Raw genomic sequence first — 13,690 nt, forward strand, 5'->3', positions numbered from 1 at the left:
TCACAAATAACACAGGAGCACCCCAAGGAGAGACACTAGGGCGGATGAACCCCTTGTCAAGCAAGTCTTGCAGTTGTTCCTTCAACTCCTTTAGTTCAGCAGGAGCCATTCGGTAAGGAGGCATAGATATGGGTCTTGTTTCGGGTGCTAAGTCAACACAGAAATCAATTACTCTTTCAGGTGGCAAACCTGCCAAGTCTTCAGGAAAAACATCAGCAAACTCATTCACCACATCAACATTCTCCAACTCGACACCCTTTGCTTGAGTATCCTTAACATAAGCTAGGAACCCTTCACAGTTCTTATACAACAATCTTCTTGCAGCAATAGCAGAAATAAGACTATGAGGAGCCATGCTACGATCTCCTTGAAATTGAAATTCTATATCCCCAGGAATTTTGAAAGTTACTAACTTGCTATAACAGTTTAAAGAGGCATGATATGAGGCTAACCAATCCATTCCCAAAAGCACATCAAAATCTAACATTTCAAGTAATACAAGATCAGCTAAGAGTTCCCTTTCCCCTACTTTTACTAAGCAATTCTTAAAAGTTAGATTTATGTCAAGGACATCTCCTATAGGCGTTGCCACGGATAACGGGCAATCTAACATAGTGGGTGGTACACCAAATTTCATAGAAAAACAAGGAGAAACAAAGGAATGTGTAGCACCAGGATCAATCAAAACTCTAACATCAAATGAACATACAGAAATGGTACCTGTCACCACTGCATTAGATGCCTGAGCATCCTGCTGTGTCAGAGCAAAGGCTCTAGACTGACCTCGACCTGCTGTTGCATGATTATGAGCTGAAATAGGACCTCGACCACCCTGACCTCGACCTCCTGAACTCTGGCCTCTACCACCATACTGAGAAGATGGCTGGGTACCGATAAAAGGAGCAGAAACTGTATCCTGACTCACAGCTAGTGTTGTGTTACTGCTTGGGCAATCCTTTCTTCTATGTCCCACCTGACCACAACCAAAACAAGCCCCAGTTGCTCGATGGCATGGAGAGTTACCATGGAATTTACCGCAAAGCTGGCAAGTAGGGAATGTTGATCTAGAGGAACTTTGACTATTCTGAGTACCAGTGGACTGAGCTCTCTGACCATATCTCTGATTATTCTTGGAGTATTGCCCTCCTTGACCAGGTAAGGAATGGGACCCATGCGATACTGAATAGTTACTTCCCCTACTATGCTGACCACTCTAATTGTCATATCGAGCACGTTTGTTCTGATCACGAGCCCTACGCTGATCATCAAACATCTCCATCTGCCTGGATCGATCCACCACCTCCTCAAAGCTAGACAATCGCAGAGGAGCAATTCGGTCTAACAGTCTGTCCCGAAGTCCCCTTTCAAACCTCCTTGCCTTCCTCTCCTCAGTTGGAATAAGATGCTCACCGAAATGAGCAAGTCGAGTGAATTTCATTTCATATTCACTCACAGTCATACCACCCTGTTTCAGCACTTCAAACTCTAAAGCTTTAGCTTCCTTAACACTAGGAGGAAGGAACCTCTCTAAGAAAGAATCACGGAACTGTGGCCAAAGGAAAGCGTTATCAAGTCCATTCCCTCTCTTGGAAAGATACCAACTACGCGCCACTCCTTGTAACTGATTCCCTGCTAACAATACCATCCTAGCACTAGTGCATCCCAAGACCTCATAGCATCTGTCCATAGCATCCAGAAAATCCATAGGATCTGTTACAGAATCCTCACCCGAAAACTTTGGAGGTTGTAACCTCAAGAAGTCACTGAGATCCTGTAATTGAGCTCTATCATTAGGTATAGCAGATCCTGTAGTTCTTGGTTGTCTGTTTTCACCTACCACATTTGTTAGCCTTTCAACTGCTTAAAAGACCCCGCAATCCAGCAGCCAAATCAGTGTTAGATATTTGAGTAGGCTGAGAAGTTGAAGCTGTATGCATGGGCTGAGATGACCCTCCAGCTGGTTGCAATATTGGTTCAGATGCTGGAGCTGGTCCTCCAATAGGATGTGAAGCTCCCCCATCAAGTTGGGATGAATTCTCAACAGTCACCCTACTCCTAGTACTAACATTAACCATATTCTTGCCTCTTTTTCTTCCTTTAGGAGGCATGATTACCTATCCAAGGAGCAGAGCTAGACACTTTAGCAAATGAGATATTGAAAGTGAGTAAATAGGAAGACCCAGATAGATATGCAAGGTAAGGGATACGAACAGAACACGTGAATCCTATACAGTAAGTCTACAAGAATCTAAACCTAGGCTCTGATACCACCTTTTGTCACGACCCAACCCAGGCCATGACCGGCGCATAAATTAAATTAACTTTAATCTATGCTAGCCTTAATTCTGACTAATAGAAATTCCAAAATTTACTAACAGAATATCAAACTCGTCTCAATTACATCAATAAACTTTAACAGAATCAAAAGTGTCTAAACCTCAATAATCAAAATTCTCTAACAGATAAAATAAAGCTAAATCCTTAAGCAGTCTCCTTCAACAACAATCCAAGGGTTACCTCACGAACAGGGACCTTAATCTGAAAAAGAAATATTCAACGTGGTATGAGATTTTCGTCTATACGAGCGAAAACCTCAGTGAGCAGTAGCTATAGCACACAACAGAAAGGGAACAGGCTGGCAAGCTGATACTTTTAAATCATGACCAATATAGTTCAAAATATAGTATTTCGAAATCAGTTAAACTAAAGGGGCAATATAAGACAATCAATTCCAAAACGCTGACAATCAAATGTCAAACATAACACTGAAACCTTTCAAGATATCAAATATTAGTATAATCAGAAAATAAGACAAAAGCTTTAAAACCATGGTACAGTGTAACAGAGTGGTGATACTGCACACCACCAAGGCTAGATAAATGGTAAGCGCTACCCATAACAGATACAGATAACAGACAATCGCCTTCACCGATCTTATGCATGATTCTAATGATGACACAACTGACGACAAACTTACAATTGACAACCTGACTCAAAGACAAATGCAAGGACCTAATGTTATGAAGATCGGTGAGAGGCCAGATAACAGATACAGATATACTGAGCACTTGTACCAGTTTGAAAACATATAGTATACATATATAATTTAGAAAATCATAACTGATTGAACGAATTATCAGATTTCTAAACAAAGGTAATAACTGCGATAAATCGCGTATCAGAAACTACAAATCATATCAAATTTTTAATAAATCCATTGTACCTAATAATAAAACAAATCAATATAAAGGCCTGTTCCCAGAATATACGCTCTAATACTAAGGATATTTAGTAAACACAAGGTTTAAGCTATACGTTTTTAGGAACGAAAATATACTGTCAAACGCTAATTTTTGATAAACAGTTTTTCAATCTAATATTTCAATCAAATAGGATCATGTACTATAATTACCACTCACCTGAAATTTGACAGAAGTTAGAACCGAAAAGCTCGTCTCTCAATCCAGTGAAGGAATATCAGAATTTCCTATCGGGTTCAATAAAAAGGGTGAATGAATTAATTAATATTACTAATGTCTAAACTGAGGGGAACGAACTAACATTAGAGGGGAGAAGTAATTAAACCCTTACAAATCAATAAATTAAGAACTTTTGAAACCTTAAATTTAACTACTTCCAGATTAGAATGAAATAAATTTGAAATAAATTCCAAAAATGCAAACCACTGCTAAACCTTTCATTTTAAATAAAATACGAAAAGAAGAGTAAAGAGATTTGAAAACCCAAAATCAAATTCATCAACAATCTAATATATAAAGAGATAAGGTCAAAATTGCAAGCACTAGCACAAAATTATATTACTTTAATATAATATTGAAGTTCCAGAACATTGAAGATGAATTAATATCCTGTGGCAAGACCAATGCAAAACACTTTAGTGATGATTATTCAACTATTCTTTTTCCTAAAATTTAATAATATTATATAGACTAGTGTTACCGCAATCCAAGATTTTGGTGCGCAATAGACGAAATTCAGACTTAATTTTTAAATGAAGAAATCTGTAGGAGGTGAGTTCGAATAAAACAAAACATAAAAAGATTAGGAACTTACGTTTTTCAACTCTAAAGCATCTGAAGGTGCAAGAACTTGGGAGTTTTTTCTTTAAAGTTTGTAAATAACAAAAAGGAGAGGCGGCTGCAATCTCTTCCTTTTTGTTTGGGATACACAGTTAAAATAGTTTTGAGTGTCTTAGGGATATAATGGGTAAAAGTTATTAGGTTATAAAAGGCATCATATTTAAATAATAATAAAATAAAAACCTTTATATATAAAAAAAATTAAACAATAATTATATTTATATACTTATAAGTTAACCAAAATTAAGGTTATTACATTCTTCCCCCCTGAAGAAAATTCGGTCCCCGAATTTAAGTTGTAGGATACCAACCTGAAGCGTGGAATAAATGAGGATATCTGATTCGCATTTCGGATTCAGTTTCCCAAGTGGCTTCACTACTAGAGTGGTTTTGCCAAAGAACTTTAACTAAAGGGATTTCTTTTGAACGCAGCTTCCGAACTTGACTGTCTAATATCTTTATAGGTTGCTCCTCATAAGACAGATCATCTCTAACTTGTATAGTTTGAGGTTGCAAGACATGGGAAGCATCAGGAATGTATTTCCTAAGCATCAATATATAGAATACCGGATGAACCTTAGAGAAATCAGGTGGAAGAGCTAAACGATATGCAACTGCACCAATCCTTTCAAGAATCTCAAACGGGCCTATATAACGCGGACTCAATTTTCCTTTCTTGCCAAAACGCATGATTCCTTTCATCGGAGAGACTTTCAAAAACACATGATCACCGATTTGAAATTCTACATTCTTGCGCCTCGGATCAACATAACTCTTTTGCCTACTCTGAGCTGATAAGAGTCTATCACGAATAACACGAACTTTATCTGAAGTCAACTGTATCAACTCAGGTCTAGTGAGTCTCCTTTCTCCAACCTCATCCCAACAAATCGGCGATCGACACTTACGACCATACAAAGCTTCATAAGGTGCCATCTCAATGCTAGCTTGATAGCTGTTGTTATAGGCAAACTCCACCAAAGGTAAATGATGATCCCAATTTTGACCAAAATCAAAGATACAAGCTCGAAGCATATCCTCTAAAGTCTGAATAGTCCTCTCTGACTGACCGTCAGTCTGAGGATGAAACGATGTGCTAAATTGAAGTTTTGTACCTAGTGCTTCTTGAAATTTCCTCCAGAATCGAGAAGTGAATTGAGCACCGCGATCCGACACAATAGAGACCGGGACTCCATGAAGTCTAACAATCTCATCAATGTATAACTGAGCAAGCTTAGAAAAATCACAAGTTATCTTCACATGAAGAAAATGAGCAGACTTAGTTAAACGGTCGACTATCACCCAAATGGAATCGTACCCTCCTCTAGTGCGAGGCAATCCTACCACGAAGTCCATAGCAATATTCTCCCACTTCCACTCAGGAATGGGTAATGGTTGGAGCAACCCAGACGGTCTCTGATGTTCTGCCTTGACTTGTTGACAAGTAAGGCATTTAGCAACAAAGTCTGCAACATCTCTCTTTATTCCACTCCACCAGTATAATTCCCTTAAATCTCTATACATCTTAGTAGAACCAGGATGAACTGTATAAGCTGAACAGTGTGCTTCCTCCAAAATTTCCCTTTTTAAATCATCAACACTAGGAACACACAGTCTAGTCCCATAACGAAGAACTCCATCGTCACCAATCACGAAGTCTTGAACCTTACCCCGACAAACATCATCCCTAACTTTACACAACTGAGGATCTACTTGTTGGGCTGCCTTGATTCTATATAATAGAATAGGTCTAACACGAAAATGAGCTACCAACGCTTCAGATGTTGCCTCAAATTCTACTCCTTGATCAATCAATTCATGAATATCACCAATAAAAGGTCTCCTCATTACAGAAAGATGAGCTAAGCTACCCAGAGATTTCCTACTTAAAGCATCTGCTACAACGTTTGCTTTCCCTGGATGGTACTGAATAGTGCAATCATAATCCTTGAGAAACTCCACCCATCTTCTCTGCCTCAAATTCAAATCACGCTGATCAAAGATGTATTTGAGACTTTTATGGTCAGTGAAAATCTCACATGTCTCCCCATACAAGTAATGTCTCCATATCTTCAGCGCAAAGATCACTGCTGCCATTTCCAAATCATGAGTTGGATAATTCTTTTCATGCTGCTTTAATTGGCGAGAAGCATATGCAATCACATGACCATGTTGCATCAATACACAACCCAGACCAACCCTTGAAGCATCACAAAACACTGTGTAGCCCCCCGATCCAGATGGAAGAGCTAACACTGGTGCTGAAGTCAAACGAACTTTCAATTCTTGAAAACTCTTCTCACATGCTTCTGACCACTGAAACTTCACAATCTTCTGGGTTAACTTGGTTAAAGGAGAAGCTATTCGAGAAAAGTCTTGCACAAAACGTCGATAATAACCCGCTAACCCAAGAAAACTTCGAATCTCCGACACTGAACTAGGCCTTGGCCAATGAAGAATAATATCAACCTTCTTCTGATCAACACTCACCCCATCCTATGTTTAAGCAACAGTTTTCTTTTATAATTCTCTTACGAAAATCTTTTTCAATTTTGAGGTTTTAATTTTGTAACAACTAGGTTTCATTTTGTACTCTTTTCCATAAATCATATTTGACAGCCATCACCTCCTGGAAATAGCTTTCACAGATGGCATTGAGCTTTCTCACAAATGAAAAAAAAGGGTAATTTACTTATTAATTATTGTTCATACATATATATATATTCATGGTGTTAGAAAATTATATTTTCTCTATATATCATAGTTTTCATTAAACTCGTATTTTAATACCATTTAAATTCATTTATTTCGATTCCCCAATAGTTTAGTTTGACTCAATTTTATTTAGGTTGTAGATTTTATTAAGTATGATAGAAAATTTTGGAGTAATTTTAGTTGGATTGATTGAATAGGAAATTTGACGGTGTTCAGATGGATTGGAAAAAGATTGATAGCTAAGATTTGGATTTGGCTATTATTTGGAGTTCGAGGTGAGTGGTAATTATGGTTCATGACATCATTTGTTTGATTTTGAAATCTCTGGCATGAAATCTGTTTGATAAAGGTATTTCGTTTAAAACATCTTTCTGTATTTCGTTTAAAACATCTTCTGTCCTTTAGTGATTTATATCAAAACGTTTGATAAATATAGTTCGATCCGATTTGAAATTTATCTCCTATTTTCGTTCCTGTAAAACAATTGTGATGAATTTTCCTAAAAATGTTATTTGTTCAAAATAGCCATTGTTTAGTTAGATGATAAACATTTTCTTGAGCTTAAACTTATTTGTCAAATATTCTCTGCATTAGAGCTTAGGCTTCTGGGAACAGGTCTTTTATACTTTTAGTTTTTTTTTTATCATTTATTTTATTTGGAAAGGTAAAAACTATTTTGAGGTTATATTTAATTCTGTTAAACGATTGATTTATCTGTTTCCGTTTGTATTGAAAATCTGAAATTTTATTTGAATTCTATCATCTAAATATTTAAGTTATTTGAAAAATATTATGAGATATAATTTACACACTTTGAAACCGGTACATGTGCTCAGTATTATCTGTATCTGTTTTCATGTCTCACTGACCTTCATATTAGGCTTGCATTATTTGTTATTGTTTTATCTGTGTATCTGTTTGTCTTGTGTCGGTTGTATTAGAATCATGCATAAGGTCGGTGAAGACATTCTGTATCTGAATCTGGTAGCACTACCATCTATATCTGTTATCTGGCCTTTGGCAATGTGGAATATCATTATTCTGATGTTACTGTACCGTGGTTTTGATCATATCTGTAATTTAATTATTATTATTCGATTTACTTGATTTGAGCAAATATCGCAATATTATTTGATATCTCTGCACCATCGTGTTTTGGCAAATTCTGAAAACAAATTTGAAACTTATCTGCATATCTGTCTGTTCCCCGTCTGTTGTGCTATGATTATCACTCACTGAGATTTTCGCTCGCATAGACGGAAATCTCATACCACGTTGATTTTATATTTTTCAGATTAAGATCTCTATAGGTGCGCAGACATTTGGGTTCGATGTTGAAGGATGATATTATTAGTTAGATATTGCTATTGTACTGATTTGGAGACTTTTGGATAAATTTATGGTATATACTTCTTCACAGTTTAAGTTGTATCATCAGGCTAGAAGCCTTTATTAGTTAAACAAGTATTAATTTGCACTTTGAATTTGAGGCTAGCATAGGTTAAGGTAGTCTTAATTTATGCGCCGATCATAGCCAGGTTCGGGTCGTGACAAGCGTGCATCACAAACGAGTTACTTCTTGTATCGCCTGTCTTGCAGTGCGACACAAGAGTAAGCTTGTGATGTGCCTTTACCAAAACGACACAAGGAGTGTGTTATCTTTGTGACACACTTTTATAAACGCGACACAAGTAGTGTTTTATCTTTGTGTCGCTCCTTTTTAAAAGTGCGACACAACTAATACGAACTATTATTTGAATATAAATATTTTTTCTTCATACTTTTGAAAATACTAAAAAATTAAAAAAGGATGAAAATCAAATATCATGTATATATATATAAATTTAAAAACTTATCCCAAATAAATTAATTAAAAATAAAATAAACTGAAAAATATATATTTAAAATGTAAAAATAGAGGATCAAATCTAACCTGTCGAAACAGAACCATTGCATTTCTTGTCAAGCATTCACTAATTATAACAAATATAAAATATTTAAATATAAGAATTTTACGTAATTAATAAAACCAGAACTCTTTTATCGTATGCTTTCTCTGCTTCCTTATTTCTAGGTTTTATTTTCTCCACCCAGTCAACTCCATAGCCGCCAACCTCCATCTTGCACACCTCCATCTCCACCTTGCGCCGCCACCTCGACCTTGCACCGCTACCTCGCACACCGCTGTTCGTATCTCCATTCATTCCACTTCTCAAGGCGCCGAAAACAGGGAGCGGCTTCTCCACCGCCGCCTCCACTTCCTCCACCTCTCGATCTCCACCTCTTCTACACAAAATCTAAAGGTTTAAATCTTATAAACAGAGATGCAGATCAAAATCTAAAGGTTTGATGTGCTCATGAGGGATGTCGGATCGGAGGAACACCTAATTTCCAATCCGTTGAGGATTTTAGAGATTTGATTGATTGAGAATTACTGTTTCAGGATCTAGGGTTTTGTCTTCACGGTGGGATTGCTGATTCTAAACGAGGCATTGCATCTGGGAGGGTAATGAATTACTAATTAATCATCTCTTAAACCCAATTTCAATTATACCAAATTTTATGTCTCTTTTAAATTCTTGTAAGCACTTGTTTGTTACTGATGTGAGCCTATCCGTTCGTCAGGTAGTTACTGGTTGATTTGTTTTTCTGGCTTTTAATTATGCATTCACATATATTTGGTACATAAAAATGCGATTCTCCAACATCTGTTTAGGCTGCCTTGCATGTATGGAAAACTATTGTCGCAAATACTCCTAAAACACTCAAGGAAATAATGCCAGTCTTGATGAACACTCTGATATCTTCTCTTGCATCACCGTCTTCTGAAAGGCGGTAGGTTTGTTCTTCCAATTCTCTGTTGTGGGATCAGCTAATTGTTTGTTCATTAAATCCAAGGAATAAAAATTGGGTGTCATATAGGTTGCTGGGCGTGCACTTGGTGAACTTGTTCAGAAGCTTGGTGAAAGAGTTCTTCCTTTGATTATCCCAATCTTATCCAAGGGGCTGAAGAACCCTGATGCTGGCAGAAGACATGTAATAAGCATTATGGAGCTGTGCTGTTTATAATCAAATTTTGTATGTTTGAATCATAGTTATTAAAGGCGCGCCTGAGGCGCGCCTATGGCGCACCAGGCGCAGGCCTTAGCGCCATGGCAGCCCCATGGCGAGGCGCAATCGCCATGGCGCGCGCCTGGTGCGCCATTTTGCGCCAAATGCAATTGCCAAAGGCGCACCAAGGCGCGCCTTGGCAGTTAGAGGCAGTTATGGGCAGTTTTTTTATATATCTGGGATGAAGCACATGTTCTATTAACAAAAAGTATTAAAGAGGAGAGAGATTATACGTTTTAAACTAATTAGAAGACGAAGAGACAGAGTCATGAAGAGTTGAAGATGAAACTCTAACATGAGGTTTAGTTGGTAAGGCTGCTGGAGTTGAAGAGATTGCATATAACACTAGAAGAGTAGGAAAAAAGGCTAAAGTATCATCTTCCAAGGATCGAGGAAAAGCCCATGTAGTTGTTCGAGATGAGGAGGAAGAAGAAACTGAGTTTGTTGATGAGGATGAAGAGGATCAGTTTGATGATGACGCTTTAGATGAGGAGTGTGATAGTGATGATGAGGAGTGATGGATTTGGAGAGTTTTGATTAGGAGTAGAACTTAGGAATTAGTATTCAACTTTAAAGTTTGCTAATATGGGGTTTATTTTGCATTTTAAATTTATTTATGCTTAAGATATTTTCATGATTTAGTATTCATTGCATTTTTATGTTAGTTTTATAGTTTTATAATTTTTATTTTTGTCGGTGCGCCTTGTCTCGCTATGGCGCGCGCCATCGCCGTGCGCCATGCGCCAAGGCTCCAGGACCCTTTGCGCCTTAGTGCGCCATGCGCCTTTAATAACTATGGTTTGAATTTAATTTATCATTTCAACTTTTGCTAGGCCTGATGAGCAGAAGTTAATCGAAAAAGTTGTCAATGTCATTACAAGAGAATGAAGTCATATGCCTTCAGGCGAGTTTAGTTTAGATTTCTAACTTGTTTTTTTTTTCGAATTTAGCTCAAATTGACAAATTTCACCAATGTGAATATAACTCTACCACCTAGGTTTATTGTCTCTTGTATAGCTAGCTGAAATATTGGATAAATATAACCCAGAATCAGGGTCTTGGATAATTCAAATATGCGTTCAAATTATACAGTTGAATTAGATGTGGAAGATATTATCTACTTCTATCACAGTAAGCTTCCATATTCATAATAAAAGTGTCTTGTTGAATATCACTATCGCCCTTTCCTTCACCAGCCTATTCACCATTTCCATACCTCACAATCTTGTGTCCCTATCACCAACTTAAACGTCTCTACATGCCATAAGAAGGGTATGATTTTCTGATAGCTTGTTAATGGCTGGTTTAGAGAGAACCCTTCGATCTCTTGAAGTTAAGGGCTCGTTAGAGAGAACCCAAAAAGCCATTAGGAGCAAGGATTAGGGATTTGATGAGCAGAATGACTCTGGATTGTTGGTATTGTTATTACAAGCTGGATTTTCTTATGAGGCATAATTGGTTCTTCACTTGAGAGTATGGATTCTTTTTTATCTATAATTCATACGAAGCAACTGAATTAGGAATTTGCATTGGCAGAAAATGTCATCTGAATCTCCCATTGGAATCAATTTAATTGCCCTGTAATTTTCAGGCTGTACCTCATTCACGTAGGGAAAATTAATAACTCGCTCAATGACAAAAATGTAAATTCTTTTTTTTTAATTAATAACTCGCTCAATAACATTATTCCTTTGGGATCCTTTTTTTTAATCAAGAGTGTTCCTAACATTGAATAAACTGTAAATTCTTTACATATGTATATGTGTAAATCTGATATGTCATGGTGTTTAATAGGGTGTATGCATAAGCTTGAGTGAAGTAATGGCAAGTGCTGGAAAAAGCTAGCTGTTGAGTTCCATGGACGAGCTGATCCCCACTATTAGGACTGCTCTTTGTGATAGGTAATAGAAGTTGGTGCTTATCTATAATATTTTGATGGAAGTTTTCAATTTTCATAGTTTATGTCAACAGTACGCTTGAGGTTCGAGAATCTGTAGGCTTAGCATTCAGCACTCTGTACAAGGTGCTCCTTTACCATCCACTGCATTGGAAGATTATTTGTTTAAATATGAATTGTAAGATGAAAACACTTAAGTTGTTATTTTTTAGAGTGCTGGTTTGCAAGCAATAGATGAGATAGTTCCCACTCTCCTGCATGCTCTTGAGGATTATGAAACCTCTGATACTGCTCTTGATGGCCTCAAACAAATCTTGAGGTAGAACTTTTGTGGAGGATATGTACTGTTATCTTCTGAAGTTGTTGCAATGTATGTAATTTGATCCTTCTATATTAATTTCAGTGTCAGGACTGCAGCTGTGTTGCCTCATATTTTGCCCAAGTTGGCCCACCTGCCCCTCTCGTATGTGTTACTTCCTCTGATTTGAAATTTTGTATCACACAAAAAAAGTTTTTGGTTGTTCATCTTGTTTTGTATCTTGGACATGGATGCAGTGCCTTCAATGCACATGCACCAGGAGCGTTAGCAGAGGTTGCAAGACCTGGGCTTAATGTTCATCTTGGTACAGTTCTTCTTGCGTTACTCTCTGCAATGAGTGATGAGGACAAGGTACACTGCTTGCTTTGTGAATAATTGTTGCTTTGTTTTTCTAAATTCAGACTGTTCATTTGCTTGAGGATTAGTTCTTTGTCCTGTACAAAATAACCATCTTGTTCACTGGTTTTCCTACTATTTGTGGATCCTATAGGAAGTTCAAACTTTGGCAAAGGAGGCTGCAGAAACAGTGGTGTTAGTCATAGATGAGGGTATTGGATATGGACTCGTTTCAAGTCTAATTCCATTTATGTAACTTGCAATCTTTGATTCCATTTGCGTAATTATGCAACAGTCAAGAAACAGAAATAAGCAAATATAGAACAAAAACTATTTCTTGAAGAAATTAAGTTGTGATTATATTTTGAATATGTATGTATTTATGCAATGTGGTACTTGTAGTTTTATGTGCATATTCTATAATATCATGTAGAATCAAGTAAATTTTGATTATAAAATTTTATGCTAGATACTAGAAAATTTTGTAATTTTTTTTTAAAAAATATTAATATTTTGCGTCGCGCGTGAGGAAGGAGCGATACAAAGTGTACCAGATTAATCAGGGAGCTTGTGTCGCGCACTCTAGAAGTGCGTCACAAGAGTTATCGCTCTATTGTATCGCGCATGTGACAAGTGCGACACAACAGATAAGTAGCTTGTGTCGCTCTCAAGAGCGATGCAAAGTTCTTGTGCCGCACCCCTGTTGTATCGCACAAAAGTGCGACACAACAACCTGAAAAAGTGCGACACAAGTAAGCATTTTTGTAGTAGTGATTGGTTGAGGTAAGTAATATAGAAATGTAATAAAATGAATAAAATTAAACTATAAATTACTTCACACATCAGTCATAAGAGACTCAGCTATCAAAGCCAAATATAAGCTTCAATAAGAATAAAGAAAATCAAATAGTAAAATTGATGCAAAGCCTTTGTTCTTCGATGAATCACTTCTCATAGAATGCAATTCTACTATGCTCTCTACATATAATAATCACAATTGCATTGCATAACAATTTCCGACAAAAAAATAACTTGTATGTATAAGGCATCTTCAATTTTGGACATGAGACTTTTTGCTCTTATTGATGGATGTGTCCAGGTTAGTTAAACTTCTTTGATACTAGGGAGTCTTATTTATACCTTGATGTCTTCAGTTTCTTGCTCTACCATTCCGTTGTGGGATTGTGTGTCACGGCCCAACCCAGGCCATGA

General features: G+C 37.0%; 1 protein-coding gene across 8 annotated transcripts; it reads left to right on the forward strand.

The window, feature by feature from the left end:
* The first annotated feature begins 8,858 nt into the window (after positions 1–8,858).
* On the forward strand, positions 8,859–12,879 carry LOC136202673 (protein ILITYHIA-like). 8 transcript variants are annotated; one of them, XM_065993437.1, is made up of 11 exons: positions 8,859–9,159; positions 9,259–9,321; positions 9,532–9,650; positions 9,738–9,851; positions 10,760–10,830; positions 11,721–11,827; positions 11,898–11,949; positions 12,036–12,142; positions 12,227–12,286; positions 12,379–12,493; positions 12,633–12,879. In XM_065993437.1, exons 6-11 carry the CDS (start codon positions 11,784–11,786, stop codon positions 12,732–12,734), a joined length of 480 nt encoding a protein of 159 aa, XP_065849509.1. In that variant the 5' UTR covers positions 8,859–9,159; positions 9,259–9,321; positions 9,532–9,650; positions 9,738–9,851; positions 10,760–10,830; positions 11,721–11,783; the 3' UTR covers positions 12,735–12,879. The 8 variants fall into 8 exon arrangements, with proteins under 8 accessions (XP_065849509.1, XP_065849505.1, XP_065849506.1 ...); XM_065993433.1 differs by having other exon boundaries at positions 8,859–9,321; XM_065993434.1 differs by having other exon boundaries at positions 8,859–9,321; positions 9,532–9,851.
* The last annotated feature ends 811 nt before the right edge of the window (positions 12,880–13,690 follow it).

The sequence above is a fragment of the Euphorbia lathyris genome, chromosome 8, assembly GCF_963576675.1.
Source record: "Euphorbia lathyris chromosome 8, ddEupLath1.1, whole genome shotgun sequence".
In the NCBI taxonomy this organism is placed as follows: domain Eukaryota; kingdom Viridiplantae; phylum Streptophyta; class Magnoliopsida; order Malpighiales; family Euphorbiaceae; genus Euphorbia; species Euphorbia lathyris.